This window comes from Lepidochelys kempii, chromosome 3 (assembly GCF_965140285.1).
Source record: "Lepidochelys kempii isolate rLepKem1 chromosome 3, rLepKem1.hap1, whole genome shotgun sequence".
NCBI classification, from domain to species: Eukaryota; Metazoa; Chordata; order Testudines; family Cheloniidae; genus Lepidochelys; species Lepidochelys kempii.
Genome location: NC_136382.1, coordinates 18,567,795 through 18,592,086, shown reverse-complemented (window position 1 = coordinate 18,592,086; position 24,292 = coordinate 18,567,795). Strand labels below are relative to the sequence as shown.

Sequence of the window (24,292 nt, the reverse complement as noted above, 5' to 3'; positions counted from 1 at the left end):
AGTTAGTTTAGACTACTGATGATTTTTAATTAGCTCGGAGTGTAACATGGGCCTGTAAAGCTCACCTGAAATGAACCAGATGAGTCACACTTTTTTCAACATGCTAGGATGGATTTGTGAAAGCCAGTGGATTTCAAGATATCTAGTAGGGGTGATTCAGGTAGGGGTATCCATGTTCTGTTTAATTTTTACCCTGAAAAAGTGACTCTGTTAATGGAACCTTACTTCACCTTAGTTCCTTGTGGGTGGATGTTCTAAGTCAAGTCATATTTACTTAAATGACAAAAATAAGATTTTTACTGCTTTTATTCCTTCTATCCCTGCAAAGCCCAACATAGCTAAGGTTGATTTGGTATCTATTCCATCTTGTGCATCATGAAAAAAATAGCTCACTAAGTTCCAGGCAGTTACTCCTGTATAAGCTTACTGGAGGCATTGAAATTGAAAAGGGGTCTGATAGCCTAATTTGAAGACAGTGAGGTATAATACAGGTATAACTGAGGGTGAAATTTTGGCCTACTGAAGTTTTATTACTGGTGGTGATGTGTGAAATGCATGGAAGACAGCAGCTTGATTCCCAGAGACCCTATTGCGCTTGTAAGGGCAGCAGTTAGAAAAAAGCATCTTTTTATTTGCAAACTGAACACATTACCTACCATTCTAAGTATTCTGTGTGTTCTTTCACATGTCTCAATAGATGGTACTTCTCAGCTTATGTACTGTGTCTGAAAGGCCTAACCAAAAGGAACAGGAACTTATTACTCAAATTGGAAAAAATAATGTATATGGTTCATCATTGTTATGTATAAAAATAATTGGGGAAACTACTTCTGCTTTTGCACATTTTTGCTTTCAGCTTTTCTTTTGTAATTCTAATAGTTAACTGAAAATGTAATATCTATTGAATATATTTCAGCTACTTCATATTAATGAACTGGAGTCAGCTATGGAGATGCTACTTCAAGAACAAGCCATAACTCTCTTGAAACGTAGGCAAGAGGATCTGAAAAATGAATCTGCTTATGTTCAGCTGCTATCAAGTTAGCATGACTTTTTAAAAATAAATTTTCAGCAAGTGTGTGTGTTATATATATATAATATAATGTGCAGATCAAGGTACAAGTGAGTAGCCCAAGTGTAAGGCTATGGCTACACTGGCACTTTACAGCGCTGCAGCTTTCTTGCTCAGGGATGTGAAAAAACACCCCCCTGAGCGCAGCAAGTTACAGCTCTGTAAAGCGCCAGTGTAAACAGTGCTCTAAAATAATCCCCTCATGGAGGTGGATGACCAGGAGCGCTGGGAGACCTCTCTCCCAGCGCTGGCGCACGACCACACTCATACTTCAAAGCGCTGCCACGGGAGTGGTCCCGCGGCAGGACTTCGAAGTTTCGAGTGTAGCCATGCCCTAAGATGCTTTCCAGCCCAATCAGGCTATTCTCTACTAGCTTAAAAGGAGATCTGAAAAGGAACAGTTGATATTGGTGGACAAGACACAGTGAGCACTCAACAGCAACAGAAGGCAGCACTAGTGGAGGACTAGTCTGGTGCTGTTCTTTATCACTAGATATAGGTTCCAAACCAGATAGTAATTATTCATAATACTTATGGTTAGAATAACTTCTTGAATTGGAATAAAATTGTTGCCTAGTGTCAGTTTTGACTTACAAACAGAGAGAAGTCTCGAGCATTCGTTGTCACTGTCAGCACTGTCAATAGTGTGTTCCATAAGACGTTCATTTCCATCTCCAACAGATACCAAAAAGCAATAACTTCATCACTCACACTCTGACCTCATACTGTGTTATATCAAGAAACTGGCACTTCAGATTGTTACACAGTCCATAAAGGTGTAATGTTGTTCTGCTTTAACATTGATAGGTTTCTTCATGCCATTTCTAAAATAATAAACTGTAGAGGGGAAAAAATGACTATGGACAAAAATATTTTGTATTCAAGAAAATGGAAATTTCAAACCAGCTGATGTTGTTATACAACTATTTCTACTCATAGGAAAGAATGTCCAGTCAACTGACGACAGCTTGGAAGATGATGAAAAAAGAAAGCAGCTCCTGGAAGAGTGTGAGGCTCGAAGGTAATTATAAAACATAAATTCATATAACTTTGATCACACATTGTTAGAGTAACTTCCTATTTTTCATGCAGTGGTGAATGTAAATATGCAGGATTTCTAACCGTGAAGCTTTTGTTTAACATTTTTCCTGGATTCTGCCTAATTTATTACCAAAAGGAATACTAACTCGTTTGCCTTCCAAAACTTAGAATGGGACTATTTGGAGTACACTTTCACATGTTGTTACTTAATGATCATGTTACTTGGGATCTGAGCATCAATGCTTTTGTTCTCACCAGAGATGAGAACAATACTAATGCATTGGTATTAAGAAAATGTCTTATGAGATGATGGAAAAAGCTACAATTCAATATCAGTATTGTGAACTTGTGTAGAAACAAACTTTAGATCATTGTGTGGGCAACCAAAATGAAAATGACCTGTTAAATCATCTCATTCAGTCAGTAGCTTTTCCCCTCAGCTCATAAGAAATTTTCTTGATCTCATGTTAGATCCTAGACTACTATCATTGTAGAGGACCTTTCTGTTTAAAAAACAATAAATTATTAGCAAGCATTTGAAAGCATGTAAAATGAGCAAATAAACTTGTTTTTTACTTAAGTGCAATAAAATAAGGTAACGAATTGAGTCTATTGCATATAGAAGAGGCATTGTCTTTGGAATTAAAATAGATGAAAAATAGTACAAGAAGAAGATTACATTTAGGTAAATTATTTAGAACAGTTAAGTGATAAGTAAAAGTATTACATTGATGGAAAAGATTTCTTTTCATGTAAACAACTGAGCATTTTTCAGAAGCAGATTTATGGGTTCTGGAATCTGCAGTCTAATATATGACCCCTTTCTATGTTTATAGTTAAAATGGAACTCAACTACATCTTTGAATTTTTACATGGTCTGTTGCACAATGAAGTCGTGAGTGCTCCAATTCTAGGTCTTATGGGCTCTGCGATTTATGGTGCCAGACCCCATTATGGTTTGAGCATTGGCCTGCTAAACCCAGGGTTGTGAGTTCAATCCTTGAGGGGGCCATTTAGCGATCTGGGGCAAAAATTGGGGATTGGTCCTGCTTTGAGCAGGGGGTTGGACTAGATGACCTCCTGAGGTCCCTTCCAACCCTGATATTCTATGATTCTATGATTATGCACCAGAGCTCTCAATTAAAAGAAATACTGTATCATGGTCCAACATAGAGACAACTGAACCTGAAGTTCCATATTGAAGGTGGGGTGGGAGATGTCAGGAAAGCTGGGAGTGAAGTGGGGGGTAGAAGCTAATGGAGAAAAGGTTAGAAGGCCCTACTAGGGGCACACATCCCCAAAGATAAGTGTCCTGATAGTCTTAATCTCAGTTTCCAAAATCATTTTATACAAGTTTTCCACTTCCTTTTAGCTCCGCTTTATTACAAAGTAGCTGTTTTTGCTCTGTTATTCTCTGCTGATTATATTTCCTTTTGCATGCTCTTTTATCTTCACTTTTATTGTAAAATAATCTGCCTTCATAAAAGTTTTCTCTCTTAGATATAGATATGATGATGGGTCTCTAATGTGAGTTCATTACAAAATATAGGACATGCAGAAGGCAAACAAGAGAGAGTTTTGGGAAATCTGATCACCATGAGGGCATGTCCAGTGATGATGAGCTATCTGCAGCAGAGATGACTGACTTCCAGAAAAACAAAGGTCAGTGACTGCCTTGTAATGAGCAAACTCCTTACATATTTCTAAGATAAAGCTAAGTTGCTTTTGAAAAAGAATGTCTTTAAATTAGTACACGTAAATTGAAAACTGAGTCATGCACTTATAGTGAGGAAATATACTGGAGCAACTTTGATTCTGAAATTAATAATTTTTTTGTTGGTGGGAATATGGAGAACATACAATGGTGTGTTGGAGTATATTGTTTTTGTCAGTATGAGTTTGGGGTGGCCACATTACTTGCATACAGTGAAGCCATAAGTGAATTATACAAGTTATCCCAAAAGAATTCTGACAGAACCTGATGCCACACTACCATGTATTTTGTATGCCGCTTATTTTTAAAGAAATTTTTCAGCTCTGTAGAGACTATATTTTTCCCCCTGCGGTTAAAAGTAGGCTTCTCTAATGACCTTGAGTATAAATCAGGTGTGGGCAAACTTCTTGGCCTGAGGGCCACATCTTTCAAAACTGTATGGAGCGCCGGGTAGGGAAGGCTGTGCCTCCCCTGACTGCCCCCCTCAGAACCCCTGACCCACCCAACCCCTCCACTCCTTATCCCCTGACCGCCCCCTCCTTTGTCCCCCACCCTGCCCCCTTATCATGCTGCTCACAGCACCAGGACTGGCAGCCATAAGTAGTACACTGTAAGTAGCACATTCTTACAGGGAGCAATTTAATACACTACACCGGTGGCTCTCACAGCTGCGCTGCCTGGCAGGAGCTTGCAGTCCTGCTGCCCAGAGCGCTGGCGGCATGGTGAGCTGATGCTGCAGGGGAGGGGCAGAGGCTAGCCTCCCTGGCCGGGAGCTTAAGGGCCTGGCAGCACGGTCACGCTGGCCAGATGTGGCCCGCAGGCCATAGTTTGCCCACCTTTGGTATAGATGCACAGGCTTCAGCGGGAGAGGAAAAATATAATTAACTTACTTACAGCGCTTTTAAAATGATTATCCATTGGCAAAACTATGTTGTAGTTTTAAAGTCTGAAATTTTGATTCCTTCTAAGGTTAGAAGCAAATCCTGCACTGAATAGCTGTGGGTCTATCTCCCCATTGCTTTTTGGTATAGAGCTTGCAAGATATTGATCATTTTAACCTGCAGCTAGTTCAAGACTGAGCCTTGTCTGTCCTGAGTTTTGTGCCAATAGAATTCTTTTTTGAGTGGTGTGGGAGGTCCATGTCTTTTGGGGGAGAATTTTAAAAAATAAGGATCAACTGTTAGAAGCTTCTCAGGGAGTTGGAATATTAGAATAAATTCTAGCAGAGACCGAGAAGAGGAAGGGTCAAAGAGTCATGAAAAAAGCAGTTTATCACATGGATACATTCTCCATGTGTGCTGTCTGTGCATATTCTGTTTTAGTCTGTGCATCCATATATATTTTTAGTAATATTTCTGTATATACAAATGTATTTTATCCACAGATAATATCTTACGGGAGAGTAAGAAAATATGTGAAGATGTGCATGCAGATTTTTGCAACATCAGGAATATTCTGTTGAAATTTCAGCAATGGAGACAGAAGTTTCCTGACTCTTATTATGATGCTTACATTAGTTTATGCCTGCCTAAACTCTTAAGCCCATTAATCAGAATTCAGTTAATAGGCTGGAATCCTCTTGAGGTATGTTCACTAGTAAATGTTTTCACTTTTCAATTGGCACACTGTACTTTATTATACACATACTGCACTAGCATTCCATCTGCTTTTGTGTGCAATTCAGGGTTAGATCTAATCTGTAAAGCCCTATGTTATATGGGGACTCACTACCTTAGGGACCTGCCTTTATCCATAGGCATCACTTTCAATAGCTCTTATCTGTGGAGTGCAATGTATCTAAAAGCAGTTCAACAGACTTGTATGTGGGAACTGGAATCTGAGCGTTTATGGTGAAGTGTTTCCAACTGGATTTTCTGTCTCTAGGGGGTCTGCCAGAGCATGAGTTTACAGATGTCAATGAACTGTGCAAGTGTTAGGCCAAATATGGGTTGTGTGTGAATAGTTTTGGTATATGTCATAATAAAATAGAGTTAAAGGTGTGGAATGGTACTCTCATGCTTTCTCCTGTCATGCCCCCAGATGCCTTAGAATGGATATGTTAAATGGGTAAAGATCTATTGTGTTACCCTCATATTTGAAAAATCTGGCAGGGATTTTTGAAAAAGACCCAACTCCCATAGAACTCCTTGAGACCCATTTTATCCTATCAAACTAACTTGATTTTTTTTTAAATGAGATCACAGATTTGATTGATAACGGTAATAGTGTTGTTGTAATATACTTAAACTTCTGTAAAGTGTTTGACTTGGTACCATGTGACATTTTTGAATGCAAAACAAGAACATTATAAAATTAAGATTACACACATTACATTGATTAAAAACTAATAGATCTCAATGTAATTGCAAATGGGGAATCATCAAGCGAGTGTGTTTTTAGTGGGGTGCAGTAGGGATCACTTCTTGGCCCTACACTATTTGACATTTTTATCAATAATCTGGAAATAAAAATAAAATAATACAGGATGGGGGACTCTATCATAGGAAGCAGACACTCTGAAAAAGATTTGGGGGTCATGGTTGATAATCAGCTGAGCATGAACTCCCAATGCAATGCTTTGGCCAAAAGGCCTAATGCAATACTTAAGTGTATCAAGGAGAATCTTGAGTGGGAGCAGAGTGGTTATTTTACCTCTGTATTTGGCACTGGTGCAGCTGTTGCTGGAATACTGTATTCAGTTCTGGTGCCCACATTTCAAGAAGGAAGTTGATAAACTGGAGAGGGTTCAAGACATGCCTTATAGTGATAGGCTCAAGGGTCTCAATTTATTTAGCTTAACAAAGAAAAGGTTAAGGGGTGAGTTAATTACAGTCTGTAAGTACCTGCATGCGAAACAAATATTTGATAATGGGCTCTTCAATCTAAAAGAGAAAGGTATAGCACAATCGAATGGCTGGAAGTTGAAGATAGACCAATTCAAAAGAGGTAATTTTTAACAGTGAGAGTAATTAACAATTGGAACAATTTACCAAAGGTAGTGGGGGATTCCCTATTGCTGGCAATTTTAAAATTGAGATTGGATGCTTTCCTAAAAGATATGCTCTAGGAATTATTTCTGGAAAAGTTCTGTGCCCCCTGGTCTACAGGAAGCCAGACTTAAATGATCACAGGCATTGTGATCTACAAAGAGTTCAACGTTTTAATCCTAATTTTCTTCCTAGTCTTCTTGCTTTGCCATTCGACTTGCTTAGCCATTCGACTTTCTGCCTTTTCAGCCAACATCTTTTTGATTTGTCTTTTTGGTCTTGGTTGTTCAGGTAGTTCTTGGCTTTCGTTAAAGTGAAAGCTCAATTTTTGTATTTTGCCCCTGATATCCTGGGAGAGAATTGTCATTGGGAAATCCATCAGTGAAAATACTTGGACAAAAATGCCCTTTGTGAGTCCTCAGTGGCCTGATGTCGCTCACTGATTGTTTTTCTTAAGCAGAATTTCATAGATCTGAATGAGATGCCGTGGTTCAGAGCTATAGAAGAATTTAGCGATGCCAAAAATATGCCACAATCCAAGAGAAATGATGACCCTGATCAAACAATTTTGCCTACAGTCACTGAGAAAACTATTCTTCCTAAAATTACAGGTATGTTAAGACTGCCTCAATAGTGTTAACTATAGATAGGCAATTAAAATGTGAGCTTTCTTGCTCAATTTAACCAATATTATTTAGTTACTAATAATGGTAAAGCTAGATTCCTTGTTGCAGCACATTAGTTGTTATATAGCTCTTCAGGATGAGGCCAAGGGGCTGTGGTGACAAGCACATTGTAAGTAGGGAGGTTGTCATTCAAACAGTAGATTTCTTGGAGAAGAGTGGAAAGGAAAAGGGGTTTTCCATATGAAAACAAACATCATAGCTATTGTAACCCACACACATTTAGTGTGGCACTCTGTCAGTTTCTGGTGGTGACTGGGCCACAGATGGAGGTTGATGAGCCTGCTAAAGCTTTGGCTAACCAACTTGGGTCTCTTAGTTCAGGAAGGTAAAGGCTTCTGCTTTATGATCTGGATGTCCCTCCCTGCCACCAGTGACTCACCCAAGGATGTTGTCTTACACTGTTCATAAAAGCAGGCTGTTTGATCAAATAGAGAGCCTAATCAATCTAAGCAGATACGACCGCTTTCTAGGACCATTTTTGTATATTTTATTCTCACTGCCTTCTTTGTCCAATGTCTGTGTAGCGAAGTTAAAACAAAGTGCTATATCAAATATTTTCCTTTTCTAATTTAAGCAGTTAATTCTTGAGACCGTTCATATTTTTTACATGATATTTGGTAAGGGTCTTATTATGTCTATAAATAAATAAGGTATGCCGAATGATTTAAATTAGACTCCTAAAGTCAGTAGGAAGTTGTATGTTATTGCAGATCACCTCTTGAATTAATCATAAATGACATTGAGTTCGCAATGTATTCTTGGTTTGTCTATATGCTTCTTATGGCCCCTCATCATAGCATCTAGGTACCATGTACGTAACTGAGTAGGAAGTATTTGTCAGAACTGTACAGGCAAATAAATGTACATTTTTTAAGTAGACCTATTAATGTATAAGTATATGCAAAATTAGCAGAACTCACTTGCAAAATGTACTTTATATTCACTGAATATATGGATTCTTCAGACAAGTAGCTCCATTGTGTGTATGGTTATATAAAGATTTGTATATACTTACTCGTCTACATAAGGAATGAATTACTACTAAGGACATTTCTGCTTTCTGGGGCATCCTAAGCTACACAATGCATCCCTCATGCAGTAGATGAAGGAATGTCAGGCATAATATAAGTTGCTCCAAATATATATTGAATGAGGAGCCATGGATCTATGGTTGTGAGTCAGACCAACTTTCTGTCCTTGTATTTTTTTTAAGTCCCAGTTATGGAAATAACCTTGATAAAAAGAATGTCTCAATTAGCCTCTTGAAATCAGAGTCTACAACAGATACGTTTGAATGGAGGTATGAGGGGGTTGGACCAAACCTAAGAGGGAGTTCATTGCCTGAAACCAGAGAGCCTCACAGTGCCTGCCATTGGCCACTGATGGAAGACCGGATACTGGGTTAGATGGACCATTTGCCTCACCCAGTATGACCATTCTTATGTTCTAAAACTAAAACTAGAATCAGGTGCTAGAATGTGAGAACCATGTGGGAGCCTGAGTCAAGTAGTTGGAGAAATGACCCAATTCAAGATTCATGTTCTTGGAAAGAGTGAAATGAGAGAGACTGGAGGTGGATGACTCCAATCAGATGGTATCACAGCACCCTATTCAGGAAGGTAAAATGATACTCTCATAGAGGGAGTTGTAGTATTCCTCTACAGAAAGGGAACATAAGCTCTACAGGAATGGAGACGAGTTAACCTAAGAATTATAAGAGCATGTTTGGTTACAAATAGTGCTAAAGTAACTATCATCCGGTGTTATGTATCTACCAGTGAACATGATGAACAAGTAAAAAATGCATTGCATAGTAAGTTGAAGGATGTATTAAACCAGGTTCATACTGATGATGTCATTCTGGTTATGGATGACATGAATCCAACAACCTCAGATATGAGCACGGCATGAGTAAATACAGAAGTGGGCGGACAATGGTGATTTACTAAGCTGTGTAGTATGTATAACCTGTACATTAAAGGGACACTTTCCCTCATCTAGGAAACAAAAACTAATATGGAAGTCAAATGGTGGAATTATCAGGAAACAACAGGATCACATTGCCATCGGCAGATGGTGGAGAAGATAAGTGCTGGATACATAATCTCTTACAAGTAGTGATGTAGGAAATGACCACTATGTTGTCTTTTGTCTTTGGAACAGTTAGAATAAAGCTAAAACGACAAGCTAATAAGAAAAGAGGGATGGAATTCCTTGTGAAGAAACTGTCTGACCTGGGAATTAGGAGGGATTTTAAAATCTAGCTCTCAAGCAGATTCCAAGAGCTGTGGGTAATGAATGATGATATAGAGTAACAATGTGCTCATTTTAGAAATGTCTGTCAGGAAGCTTCCACAACTTCATTTGCGCCAAGGAGATCAAGGAAAGAAGAGTGGATACATTCAGGCACGTGGAAATAGATTGAAGAAAGAAAACCTTTAAAAAGAGGCAAGCACAGGTGACATATGAAAAACAATGCACATTGCAAGGAGCATATGTAGAGAAAGGTAAAGAGGTTGTGATGAGAAGGTAAGAGAATGGCTTGACAAAAAAGTTAGAGAAGCTGAAGGTGTATCAGTGAGAGACAAAACTGTTCCATATGTATAAGCAATTATCATGGTTCCAGAGTCACAGTGGTATTGTAAAAGTGAAAGATGGAAGACAGTTAACAATGGAAGCAGAACGATGGTGAGAACATTTTAAGGAAGTACTCAACCAACCACAGCCAACAGTTCTAATCAATGGATGTGATGAAGGTGAAGAATTAAATATCTCACTGCTAGAAATTTCAGAAGCAGAAATAGAGGAGGCAGTTAAGCAGCTAAAAGAATGTGAAAGTGCTAAAATCACTGCTGAAATGCTTAAAGCTGGGGAGGAGATGTATTTCATGAACTACATAAACTTTGCAATATAGTTTGGGAGAAAGGTGTGATCTGTAAATTACCAAAGAAAGGAAATCAGGTGGTGTGTGAGAATTGGCAAGGAATAATGCTACTTTCGGTGTCATGAAAAGTGTTCTGCAGTGTACTATAGAACAGAGTCAAACTGGCCATAGATGGAAAAACTGTGTATTGAGCAAGCCGGCTTTAGACCAAAAGGGTCATGTATAAATCTCATCATTGCCCTGAGATGATTGATTGAGAAAGGGCTTGCTTGCCAGAGAAGATTAGCCTTGAACTTTATAGATTTCACCATTGCTTTTGACTGCATTCATACAGAGTTGCTATGGAAGATCTTGTGGCAATAGGAGCTTCCTAAAAAGGTAGTGTCACTGGGTAAGATGCTGTATGACTGTTCAAAATGCTGTGTAAGGACAAAGTGGAAAACTCCACTGGTTTATCTCCATCATCGGAGTGCAGTAGGGATGCATTTTATCCCCTCTCCTCTTCTGCATCATGATAGATTACTTGATGCGAAAAGCTACATCAAAGGAAGATGCAGGAATTATATGAAGTAAAGGAAAACTTCCAGATGTTGACTGTGCAGATGACATTGTTCTGTTGGACACATGATGATGCTCTGATAAGGATCACCTCCAGTGTGAGGCTGCCAAAGTAGGATTAAGAATCTGCCAAAAGAACGTCAATGTCACAGTCATTGAAAGCAATGATAATGCATATGTGATCAATAGTGAAGATACAGCATGGATAACTAGTTTGTATATCTTGGAAGCACAATGATTGCTGATGGCCAGCTCCGTAAGGCGGTGGAAGCAAGAATTGGGAAGGCAAGTGGAACCTTTTCAAGACTGGCAAATATCTGGAAAAATAAGGAGATTCACAGAAGAACCAAAATAAAGTTTTACAATGCTATTGTAATTCCACATTGTGTTATGCTTCTGAAACTTCACAAATGTTAGACACCAACAACAGAAAACTTAATGCGTTCTGTCAGAGATGCTTGCAAAGAATACTTAGTGTCCGTCGATGGGATAAACCCGGGGTTCTCAAACTGGGAATCGTGACCCCTGGGGGTCACAAGGTTATTATGTGGGGGGTCACAAGCTGTCAGCCTCCACCCTAAACCCACTTCACCTCCAGCATTTATAATGGTGATAAATATTTAAAAAATTGTTTTTAATTTAGAAGGGGAGGTCCCACTCAGAGGCTTGCTTTGTGAAAGAGGTCACCAATACAAAAGTTTGAGAACCACTGTGATAAACTGACCAATGCTAATGTATTATAGAAGGCTGCTCAGCAGACTTCAGAGACAATGATTTGAGAAAGAAAGCTGGTTTGGGTGTGTTGTATGGATGGCAAAAAAATGTATTCCTAGATAAGCCTTTGATTGGATACCACCTCATGGAAGACAGAAAAGAGGAGGACAATAGATGATATATAAGAAAACCATTAGAAAGATGTTGCTGTCATGGAAATAGATTATAAAGGAGGAAGAAATGTGTCATTAAACAGGTGGAAGGACTGGGTTTGCTTATATATCACAAAGCACGAGAGCATCTAATGGAAAAAATCTGCTTATGCTTATTGTAAAGATGAAGAATGAAGTAACATTGTTATCTTTTGCGTGGTGGACACTTGTATGCAAATTTTCACTCCTGTTTAGAATGACATTTTAAAACAAGCAAGTAACTACTTGTACATTTCTGAAATAATTAATGTTTTTCAGGCTTTGTAGAACATGTGTGGGATCCTTTGTCAACTTCACAAACAGTCAGTCTAGTTCAGCTCTGCAAAAATATCTTTGAAGAACATTCCCTTTCCAAAAATGAATCTAGTAAAGCAAAACAGGTAAAAACCACTGTGCTGTTAGAGACCAGAAGAAAATGGTATATTTTAAAGTCATTGATAATATATACTCTTCCTACCCTTGCTGTATGCATTCATCCTATAATTCTAAAGTTGCTGGTATTTTGATTAACCTTTTCAGATCACCTGTAATAAGCAAAAATTTAAAGCTAAAATTGTTCTGCTTTCAGATGTGCAAATGCAACTCCCTTTTAGTCTGTGGGAGATGTGTACATCTTTGGGCAGAAATTGGCTCTTGTTACTAGAAAAATTATGACTACAATTGTGACGAGCCTCTTGCTAATAGTAATCTTTTTCTCCGCTGTGAAGATGAATCTTTCAAGAACTTACAACTTTGCATTTGATTTTTTTTTTAAAAAGAATTAAATACACAACTTTTACCTGTTTAAAATCTGAAGGATGCTTCAGAGCTCAAATCTTTTTCACTTCTTTAGCTCTACTGTAGTGCTAAACCAAAGCTTTAAAAAAAAAGTGCAGGCCTGTTTAAACTTCACTAAGTGGCTTCCTTTCTAGAAGGATTTCCATTTATTAAAAAATGGATAATCATTCCACCAGTGAAAAAGATCTCTCTAATATTAAGCATTTTATAATTGTGTACTCTGGGTTCATGATTCTTTACTTCAGTATGCTAGTTTCATTCCTATGTACATTCAATGAACTTCACCATCATAAAATTGGTGAAATTGAGTAGAAAATCAGATCTTGAATATGAAAACCTGTGTGTGTACCTGTCAGCCGGATTACAGCTTTGAAACTAGGGAAATCAAATACAGTAGTACCTTTTCAGCATATTTTTGATGTGTTGGCTAAAGTCAGAAAAAGTAAAACTAAAAATTACCCACATTTTAATTTGATAAAAGTGTAGAGACACTGTGTAAAGCTGAAAGAAAAGGAGTACTTGTGGCACCTTAGAGACTAACCAATTTATTTGAGCGTAAGCTTTCGTGAGCTACAGCTCACTTCATCGGATGCATACTGTGGAAAGTGTAGAAGATCTTTTTATGCACACAAAGCATGAAAAAATACCTCCCCCCACCCCACTCACCTGCTGGTAATAGCTTATCTAAAGTGATCACTCTCCTTACAAGGATAAGCTATTACCAGCAGGAGAGTGGGGTGAGGGGAGGTATTTTTTCATGCTTTGTGTGTATAAAAAGATCTTCTACACTTTCCACAGTATGCGTCCGATGAAGTGAGCTGTAGCTCACGAAAGCTCACGCTCAAATAAATTGGTTAGTCTCTAAGGTGCCACAAGTACTCCTTTTCTTTTTGCAAATACAGACTAACACGGCTGTTACTCTGAAACCTGTGAAAAGCTGTTAGACCTTTGGAGAGAAAACAAAAACTGTGGTATTGCTTATGACACTATTAGTTATGCAGAATTTTTCAGTTTTTCTATGTGATAAATCTATTGTTTAACCACCAGTTTCATTTTGTAGTTACAAGAACATAAGAATGGCCATATTGGGTCAGACCATAGTCCATCTTGCCCATTATCTGTCTCTGACAGCGGCCAATACCAACACGTCATGGGAGGTGTACAGAACAGGGGCCGTTATGGAGTGATTTATCCCTGCCTTCTACTTCTAGTTATAGACTATGTATAATCATTTTGCTATCATAGTAAAATAACATGCAGCAAATGACATCATTTGGGGAAAATTAAATTATCTTGCAAAACACCACAATGACAAATGGTCAAAGAGCGTGGTAGGGTCAGTTAAAATTGCAACCAGCTGATAACTATAGCTAAGAAAAAATATATAAAACAGGTGGCAACTGTATTACATTTATTATAGACTATCACATTAATCTAAAGGGAAATGCTATCTTTAAAATTATATCTTACAATGTATCCGCTATCATTTAAATGTTTTTGTGGGGAAGCATTGGTATGTCGGTGATAAATCTCCAATTTTTTAATAGGATCTGGTAAACTCAGTTGTTTCAAGAATGAAGAAGTCGATAGAAGATGATGTCTTTATTCCTCTGTATCCTAAAAGGTAAGCTAATTCTGTGAAATACCAACCAACCACTTCATTGGAAGTGAGGTGCCAGTTTAATATACAGTCAACATGAATTGGAAACTAATGGAATAGAAAACTTCCTGAAATAGCTACAATTTCCAATGTCTGCTACATCATTATGAGTCAGGTTGGGGAGCCCTTACTCAAGCTGGTGAGTAATTCTGTTTATTAGGGGAATTTAAATCAGTGGGACTACTCCTGTGAGTAAGTGCTCCACAATGTAAGAGCTCCTCAGTCTGGCCTTATGTATGTGTTGGTGATTGTTAAAAGGATGCTTTGGCTCAGCCATCCTGTATTTCCCCTTTGATTCATCTCCTCCTCACATTCACGAATTGTTACTGTTTCCCTTGAGTCTTTTCACTGTAAAGAAAAATACCTAGCTGTTTGCTTTATTGGATTTGTTTATCACTGTATTCAGTATATTTCACAATTTGGAATTAATGGAAATCCCTCTTTTCGGGAGAGACATGGGATTGCAAATTAGCTTAATGTTGGGGGGAAATGCATTGCTAAAGCTGATATAGGAAGTTTGCAGAGTATCTTCCCTCTACTGCCTGGCTTTGTATAGTGCTGTCAGTCTGATATCAAGTGTGATTAAGTGTTTCCAATTACTACTTTTAGTAGGGACTATCAAGAGACTAGTGATGGATTCCAAATGTAAAGTTATGTAACAGAACTGAGACCTATTTTCTGGTTGTGACCCTCTTTATTGATTGAAAACTGAAATTAACATCCATCAGTATACAGAAGAGATCAATTGGTTGGATATTTTTTCTAAACAAAACCCATGAAAATGTTGTTTTATCAATTTCCTGTTATACTTTCTATGACCAGCACTGTGGAAGACAGAATATTGCCACAATCAAAGTTTCAAGAAAGACAGTTTTGGTCAGCTGTAAAGGTAAGCAAGATGTACCTAATTTCTCCCTGAAAAATCATTTGGGCTAAAATATTTCATGCTTGATCTCAACCAAGAAATACATATTCAGGGAAGTTTGATATCCTGGGGATAGTGCATTGTACTGGGAAGGGGATATGTAGTCCTCAATGAGAAATAATAGAAATCATAGAAATGTAGGACTGGAAGGGACTTTATAGATCATCTAGTCCAGTTCCCTGCATTGAGACAGGATTAAGTACTATTTCTAGAGTAGACCATCCCTGACAGGTGTTTGTCTAACCTGTTCTTAAAAAAACTCCTGTGACAGAGATTCCACAAGTTTTTGTCATATTTTGTTTCAGTGCTTAACTATGCTTACACTTAGGAAGTTTTTCCTAATGTCTAATCTAAATCTCCCTTGCTGCAATGTAAGTCCATTACTTCGGTCCTGTCCTCAGCAGTTCAGGAGAACAATTTACCACCCTTCTCTTTATAACAACCTTTTACATACCTGAAGACTAACATATTCCCCCCTCAGTCTTTTCTTCTCCAGGCTAAACAAACCCATTTTTTTCAGTTTCCTCATGGGTCATGTTTTCTAGACCTTCAGTCATTTTTGTTGCTCTCTTCTGGACTTTCTCCAGTTCGTCCACATCTTTCCCAAAGTGTGGTGCCCAGAACTGAACACAGTACTCTAGTTTATTTGAGCATAAGCTTTCGTGAGCTACAGCTCACTTCATTGGATGCATTCATACCTCCTGTTTCATGAACTAGTTCATCAGTGTCTCTGTGTATAAATCTCCCCACTGTATTTTCCACTGAATGCATCCGATGAAGTGAGCTGTAGCTCATGAAAGCTTATGCTCAAATAAATTGGTTAGTCTCTAAGGTGCCACAAGTACTCCTTTTCTTTTTGCGAATACAGACTAACACGGCTGCTACTCTGAAACCTGTTAGTACTCTAGTTGAGGCTTTGTCTGTGCTGAGTACAGTAGAATTACTTCTCATGTCTTGGTTTCAGTACTTCTGCTAATAAGGATCAGAATGTTTGCTTTTTTTGCAGCAGTATTTCATTGTTGAGTCGTATTTTGTTTGTGATCCACTATAACCCCCAGATCCTTTTCCTAGGCAGTCATTTCCCATTTTGTATTTGTGTAAGTGATTATTCCTTCTTAAGTAGAGTACTTTGCATTTGTCTTTATTGAATTTCATCCTGTTTATTTCAGACCATTTCTCCAGTTTGTCAAAATCATTGGCATTGGTCCTGCTTTGAGCAGGGGGTTGGACTAGATGACCACCTGAGGTCTTTTGCAACCCTAATCTTCTATGATTCCATGATTTTGAATTCTAATCCTGTCCTCCGGAACACTTGTAACCCCTCCCATCTTGGTATCATCTGCAGACTTTATAGAGGTCTCTGTCATTTTCCAAACCATTTATGAAGATATTGAATAGAACCAGACCCAGGACAGATCCCTGCGAGACCACACTCAATATGCCCTTCTAGTTTTCCTATGAACTATTTATAACTACTCTCTGAGTAGAGTTTTCCAACTAGTTGTGCATGCACCTTTATAGTAGGTTCATCTAGACTGTATTTCCCTACTTTGTTTATGAGAGAGAGAGAGTATCAAAAGCCTTACTAAATTTGAGCTATATCACATCTACTGCTTCCCCGTAACCACAAGGCTTGTTTTCCTGTTAAAGAAGAATATCAGGTTGGCATGACATGGTTGTTCTCAACAAATCCATGCTGACTGTTACTTGTCACCTTATTATCTTCTAGGTGGTTACAAATTGTTTGATTATTTGCTCCATTATCTTTCCAGATACCAAAGTTAAGCTGACTGGTCTATAATTTACCCTTTCCCAGTCCTCTGGGATCTCTCCCATCCTCCACGAGTTCCCAAAGATAATCACTAATGGCTCAGATTTTCTCAGCCCAATCCTTAAGTATTCTAGGATGTATTTTGTCAGGCCTTGCCGACTTGAAGACCTCTAACTTGTCTGAGTACATCTTAACTTGATTTTTTCCCTGTTTTAGCCTCAGATTCTACCCCATTTACACTGATGTTCACAATGTTAGTTGTCTGATAACTGCTAACCTTTCTGGTGAAAACTGAAACAAAAAAGGCATTTAATACTTTGGCCTTTGCTGCATTTTCTGCATTTATCTTTCTCTCCTCATTGAGTAATGGGCCTACCCTGTCCTTGGTATTCCTCTTGCTTCTAATGTATTTGTAAAATATTTTTTTGTTACCCTTTATGTCCCTACCGAGTTTAATCTCATTTTGTGCTTTAGCCTTTCTACATGCTTGTGGTGTTTTTTTTATATTCATCCTTTGTAGTTTGATCTAGTTTTCCCCTTTTTGTATGACTCCTGTTTTAGTTTCAGGAATGTGTGTTCTTCAAAGATAATTGGTTGTGAAATAATGGTTATAAATGTGCTGGCATTTGAATGTACTTATCCATCCATTTACACAAATGCCAGATCCTCCCCATCTCACCCCAGACCTTGGCCAACCATTCTTGCCCTGCATATTTCCTCTCTCCATCACTTGCTTCAAAAGTCCACTTGAGTGTGGTGAGAGTGTCGAAATGATTTGGTGGCCTTTGGGCTGTACCCTAAATCACTTTCCAAGTCCTTGTCCTCTGCTGAGTGCATTGCACTTCTGGGGCTCCGCACTCCAAGCACACATTCTGATGTGAGTGTGCAGTCCAATGATCTCCTGTTCAAATAAACACATCAACATATTTTTTTTAATCTAAAAAGATTGAGTTGAGGGAAATTCCAAGTGGGGAATTTGGGCCTGCACGCGGTCCCATGAGAATGTGTAACCAAAGTATTACATTCTGGTTTTATACTTCAGTTTACCTACTATCACCTAGTGTGCTCATTCTAAGCTTGTTTATTATTTCAGCTGCTGTCTAATATTCTTCTTTGGGATGGGATCATAGTAGAAGATACACTACATGAGTTAGGACTAGGCAAGCTGCTGAATCGATATCTCCTTCTGATACTTCTTAATGCACCACCTGGACCAGATAATGTGGAAAAGTGCAACAAGGTAAAAATTATATACAGGAAAAAGGCTTATATAGAAGAAAGAGTTTTCATGATAAAGAGATCAGTTTCTGAAACTAAAATAAGTAACAAACCGTATCTGTAGCTTTTAAGATAACGTTGTAAACTCTTGATGGTGTTAGAAAGGCACAGTTAAAATATTCAGGCCCGAAACTTAGAAACTATTACAGTCCAATGGAAAATATCTTTTTTGGATCCTAAGGGTGAAATCCTGGCCCCATTGAAATCAGTGGAAGTTTAGCCATTGATTTCATTGGAGCCAAGATCTCACTGTAAGTATCTTTTTGAAAAATCTATCAGTTCAAAATAAAATAAAAAGTGTGAGCTGTTCGTGCTCGCCTAGATCACCAGCTATAATTAGCCATTTAACCTACACCATGCTAGTAATGTTTCAAAGCCTATTGAAGAATGGAAAGACCTCTGTTGAATTCCTTCAAGTCTGGTTCAGGCCCACTACTCACAAAGTTGTATGCTTTCTTGGTGCAATAGATTATGCTAATGCACAGAGAGTTTTGTCAAAACAAAAGCCACATTAGGTTTGTTAAAAATCCAAAAAATGCCAATGTTTGACTCCAAAGTAGATCTTCAAATCGTTGAGAGGATAGGAATCCTGGGCTTTTTGCTTCTAAGTGTTACAGTGGAGGGTAAAATAAACAATTTCTAAAAAGGATACTGGCGATTAATGATTTAATGCCTTGGCTCCGGAATAAGTATTTTCATAATGCTGGTTCTTAATGTAAGTTCAACAGCTGGAGTTGTATATTTCTAGCCACAAAATGACTTATCAATGAACCTCTTGGTACTGAGGATGAAGAAGGTGGTGGCTTCTTTGAATTGGGCAGATTCTAACTTCTTGACCTGAAGGATTAATGCAAGCATATGTTTTTGCCCAAAGCTAATGTATGCTAATGTGCTTTAAAGGTTAGCAGTTCAAATTGGCAATAACTAATGGTGTTTTATGCCGGCTAGATTGTTAGAGGGCTTTCCCTTCACCCCTGGTTCTTGTCACGCAGGCAGAAAGCAGAAGACCAGAAGTCCGAACTGTAGACAATGCAATGTTTATTGGGGTTAGTTTCCAGCGAACATGTTCCGTAACTGACGCCGCAGTGTTTTGTCCCCCACTCCTCAGGAGGTATAATTATACCTGCAATGCATGCCCACAGTCCCACCCCTTACAACTTAGGGTCATGTTCCCTTTTGGGTCTGGAGTCTTAGTCCCACCTCTTTTGTATCCCATCAGAGGGGTAAGGAGTGAGGTTGTGCTCTGGTTGGGGACTGCCATTTTTTTACTCTTTTAGTATTTTATACCTTCCCCCCGACCCAAGCCCCTTTGCCCCTCCCGACTGGTTGCTTGATTTTTTGCCTTGAGATAGGGGTTGAGGCAACCTTAAAGTGTGCTCTGAGTAACACTTTAACTGCTCTGATCTGTTCCCATTGTACTAGCAAATCCATCTGACTAGACAGAAGCAACATCATTGTTTTTTGTCCTTTGTTTACACACATTAGTATAAGAGTATCAAAAAGTCAAACCCAAAATTCTATCCCAGGCTAACTAACAGACCTAACATAGATAAAATTGTTAGGTCTTTAGGCAGTCTTTTTAATATATGCATGCAACAAGCATCAGAAGCAAAATGGAAGGTGTAGAAAGGACTGAACTTTTATCACAAACATTTGTGTATAATTGTTTGTTTATTACACAGAAACATAAAAACCTTTAGAACAAACAGCCTATAAATTCTTGAAGCTGTTGAGTATGCTGAGAATAACAGATATCTGGCTCTACATCTGACAAAGCTTTTTATTAATTACAACAATGGAGCCAATTAAAGGAGAAATAAGTGAGAGTTAAATCAAAGTGAGTTAATGCATTTAAGGATTGTCTAATCTTTTCCAAATATGTTTTGATTGAACAGGTAGTTGCATGTCTCCCAGAACGATGGTTCAAAGAGCTTAAAAATGGATCAACTCTCCCTCAGTTGGCAAACTTTAGCCAACATTTGTTGCAAAGTGCACATATACTGTACAAGAATAACTGCAGGTAATCTGGCATTTTTTTGGAATTCATTATTTCTACATGTACTGTGTATGTTTATTTTATTAACTTTTTTGTGTTTGTATATTTACATCATACGCTTCAAAAGGGGCCTTGTCAGTGGTTTATATTTTGATCTTTTCATAATAATGCATATCTGTTTGAGAGGTGTGGAAGGATTGTAAATCAAAAGCAAATTAAAAACCTTGTAATGGACACACAAGAATAATGGAAAAGGGCTACGTGACTTACTTACTGGTAACAGTGTACAGACATGTAAAATCCTACATTACATCGTTCCTATAACACTGGTCCATCATAATGACAGGTTTCAGAGTAACAGCCGTGTTAGTCTGTGTTTGCAAAAAGAAAAGGAGTTCTTGTGGCACCTTAGAGACTAACCAATTTATTTGAGCAGCTGTAGCTCACGAAAGCTCATGCTCAAATAAATTGGTTAGTCTCTAAGGTGCCACAAGTACTCCTTTTCTTTTTACTGGTCCATCTATTTCTAGAGAATTGAGGAAATAGTCCTATAATGTTGTTCCTAAAGGAGGCGTTGGAGATCTGCTGTGATTCTCTGTATCTTGCACACTGAGATGTCTTATTAGTGCTTGCTTTTATAAAGAATGAAATAATTAAAATATGTAAATCTAATCCGATTAGTTTAAATTTATAAAATGTGATCTAATAGAAATGGAAGATATAGATTTGTTAGCTTTTCTTGCCTAGCCTTTGGACACTGGAATGGAATGCAACATAACCGATCACCATAGCCCAGGGTAATTTTCATTAATTTCCAGTGTAGTTTCTTATCTGCATTTTAAAAATCAATACACTCAAACTATATGGCAGTCAGACACTTGAATATTGTACATTTTCTTTTATTTTTTTAGTGATGAAACGAGAGACCTGATCCTTTTGTTGGTGAAAGTCAACGCCTTGCATATTGCAGAGGACTTCATTGAGGAATATAAACTGGAACACCTGAAATCTATGGTCAGAAAGTAGAATTCCAGCGAAAGGACTAAAATATAAAATTTAAAATGCTGTTGCCATTTTAGGTTTGATTTAAAGCAAGATAAAGGTCAAGCTAAAATAGTGTTAAAGGTTTTGCTTGAACAATGCAATTGACGAGTTAGGGCTGCCCTTTCTTTAGTCTGCTTTGTTGAACCTAGATATTTCATGGGACTTAAAGGCCCTGCAAGTATTAGGCTTGAATTTTTGCATTTCTTGTGCATCCAAAATTCCCATGGTGGGTAGTGAGTGTTCTTGGTGCATCAGGAATGCAAAATCTCGTCCAATGCATATTGCACTGGTTGGCATCAAGTTAGTTGAAGATGAAATGGCAATCTTAAGTACCATGGGGGGGGTGATAATGCTTTATTCCTCTTATAGGTGTCCCTTAAAGGATAGTGAAAGGATCTGAAAAATGTGTGTCAGAATCAGTATACTGTAAGTAAACAGCCTTGTGTAGAATTTCCAGTCTTGAACTGTGAGCCTAGTATTGTGTAATATCTCTCTATCTCAGGGAGAATACCAGGTCCCTTCTCTGGTCAGATTCCGGTGACCATCTTTATGGAGATCCGTGGGAGAGTTAGTCCGTATAAGTCCTGCAGGGTTTCAACTGAATAATAAGAATAGAATAATGGGGACAGCTGAAATAGAAAGCTAGGGATAGCAGGCACCTATCTATATTATACCTAGTGTGCAAATGTAACACTTGTAACATCACAATGTAAGGATGGCATCCGCTGTATGTTGTCTTTTATAATTCAGATGCTAATGTGGATTGTGCTCAAGTTGTTTGTGGGCCTGGACTCACCTCTGGACCTATTTTCCATCAGTTTCTTTTTAATGATCATACACACTTCAGTGGTTGGCAGTGAGATGCAGGAGTCCTTTATTGTAGCAACTTCAGAACATTTTTTTAATGTGAATTTTTCACATCGTTTTCAGAAATCTGACTGGTGTTTGAGAGTCTTGCTGATCGCTATTTTTGCTTCCCCCTGATGTGTACACAGTCTCGTTTATCATACACAGAATATTTTATTTTAAAATAGATTCTATGTTTTAAAGAGAGAATTTTAAATGTATATAACAAAAGTCATTCTGCCATGGAATTGAAAGAGAATTGGTCATAGAAATCCAGAGAGTGGCACAAGTTCTGATGCAGAGTCATTTGTATTTGTATTTCCCCAAATGGTATTTAACATGTAATATTTGTATTTTTCTTATAGTAGATTTGTTTTCCCTGTGGACATGCTTTTACATTTTTTTTTTAAAACTGGGTATTTTTTATTTTTGTAAAATAAATGAATATCAATTGTAAATGACTAGGTACTATTTTTTATCTTGATTGTTTAACTCTTGTACAAATGGACTTCATAAAATAAAATTATTAGTCTTGCATTTAGTTCATATTTATTTGAACAAGTAATTAATGTCAATTCTGGGTGTTCGCTGTATTTATCATACTAACATGATTTAAGCAGCATATCTCTAGAATGTGCAGGATTCTACAAAGCAGTACCCTCTTTCAAGACCATCTTTTGCTGTGATTACTGTAATAAATCAACTTACTAATGATGGCAAGATTGTGCAGCAATTGATAACTTTTTTAAATTAAGATTTTTTTTTTTTTACCAGCAGGAACTATGAAATTAGGCAATAGCTAATCAATACAAGCATGTGATTTGTCCTCCTTGCCTTCCCTCCATATTTGTTGGTATGTTGTCTCAAATTAGACTGAGCTCTTCAGGGAATGAGCAGTGTCGACCTGTGTATTTGTACAGCACCCAGCACAATGGACCCTTGACAATGTAGATGCTGTTGCACTACACGTAACATTCTTTCAATGTCATTATTGACTTGATGTTCCTGGATGGTGTTGCAAGTGCTATTTTGGATGATATAAAAAATGGTAGCCGTCGGGGGCTAAAAAGCCCCTCAGAGGTATGACCAGAGTAAGGGGTACTTACTCATGGTGATGGCCAGGATAAATTCCAGTTTGTGTAACTGAATTCTGCATGCTTCAGTTTTCCCTGAAGTTTCAGTTGTCCTGTAATAATAGAGCTGTTAAACAGCTGCACCGTTTCACCAAAACACTGCTCCTACTGAAGTGCAGTTGAAGTGACAAGCATATATGTGCGTGTATTGTAGAGTGCTGTGGGATCCCACAGGCTAATGTGTACTTACACATTTTTAAAAGGCCATTTTAGTAAGATTTTTGCAATCTTAAAAATACTAAGTTTCTACTTAATGTATTTTGTACCAAACCCAAAGCTTTCAACCACTTAACAGACACCTACATTTCCCACTGTTTTTGGCCAGCCATGTGGCACTTTCAGAATTGTCAATTTCCCAGTGTACAGAAAGCCTAATGTAGACTCAGGCCTATCCTACAGGTTGCAATGGGGGAGGGGTAAAATAGCTGTTAAGTTTTAAAAATCCATTCCATCCTCCCTTTTAAAAAATGGAACCTAAGCATTTGTGCAGTCTTATCCTTTCTACCAGCAGATTTAACTACATCTCTTCTCCCTCTGTGGTATTAACTAAAAGGTGTAGCTAGTTATTTAATTACATTCATTGTTTGTTCTTAAAAGTGATTGAGACCAAATAACCAACCACAGCTAAATGTATTGTCCAAAGACAATAGTACGGTATGAAAAGGAGGCATGCATACCCTCCTTATCTCTCAGCATGTTTTTACATGGAAAGTATGTTGTAAAGATGCACATTTCAGCTAGCAGTATTGATTCTGTGATTTCTAAAAGTTACAAAACTCCTAACGTGTCACTAAAATCCAACCCACCAGTTTGTAACAGTCCCTTGTTTTGTTCTGTACCTTTCTTACCTCTGTCTTGGATACTACATTCCAAACCAGTTGGGCGTAACGATACATCCCAATCTGTGCTAAGACATACAATTCATGTATCCTGGCTTTGTCAGGCTTCCTATTTTCTAATGCTAAAGTTGACATCAGCTTTGCAAAGTGTTGTG

The 24,292-nt window shown here is 38.0% G+C and overlaps 1 protein-coding gene across 4 annotated transcripts in view; it reads left to right on the top strand.

Moving 5' to 3' along the window:
- GCFC2 (GC-rich sequence DNA-binding factor 2) overlaps positions 1-22,700 on the top strand; it is a 45,052-nt gene extending 22,352 nt beyond the window's left edge. For 2 of the 4 annotated variants that reach the window (XM_073335817.1, XM_073335821.1), the window contains exons 8-19: positions 917-1,040; positions 2,012-2,093; positions 3,663-3,775; positions 5,212-5,411; positions 7,275-7,425; positions 12,127-12,248; positions 14,193-14,269; positions 15,128-15,194; positions 18,095-18,241; positions 19,272-19,325; positions 20,175-20,299; positions 21,187-22,700. In XM_073335817.1, the coding sequence (XP_073191918.1) occupies positions 917-1,040; positions 2,012-2,093; positions 3,663-3,775; positions 5,212-5,411; positions 7,275-7,425; positions 12,127-12,248; positions 14,193-14,269; positions 15,128-15,194; positions 18,095-18,241; positions 19,272-19,325; positions 20,175-20,299; positions 21,187-21,301 (1,377 nt within the window). In that variant the 3' untranslated portion in view covers positions 21,302-22,700. Of the gene's footprint in view, positions 1-916; positions 1,041-2,011; positions 2,094-3,662; positions 3,776-5,211; positions 5,412-7,274; positions 7,426-12,126; positions 12,249-14,192; positions 14,270-15,127; positions 15,195-18,094; positions 18,242-19,271; positions 19,391-20,174; positions 20,300-21,186 lie in introns of those variants that run through there. The other 2 variants (XM_073335819.1, XM_073335820.1) reach the window with 2 other exon arrangements.
- Positions 22,701-24,292: the final 1,592 nt, after the last annotated feature.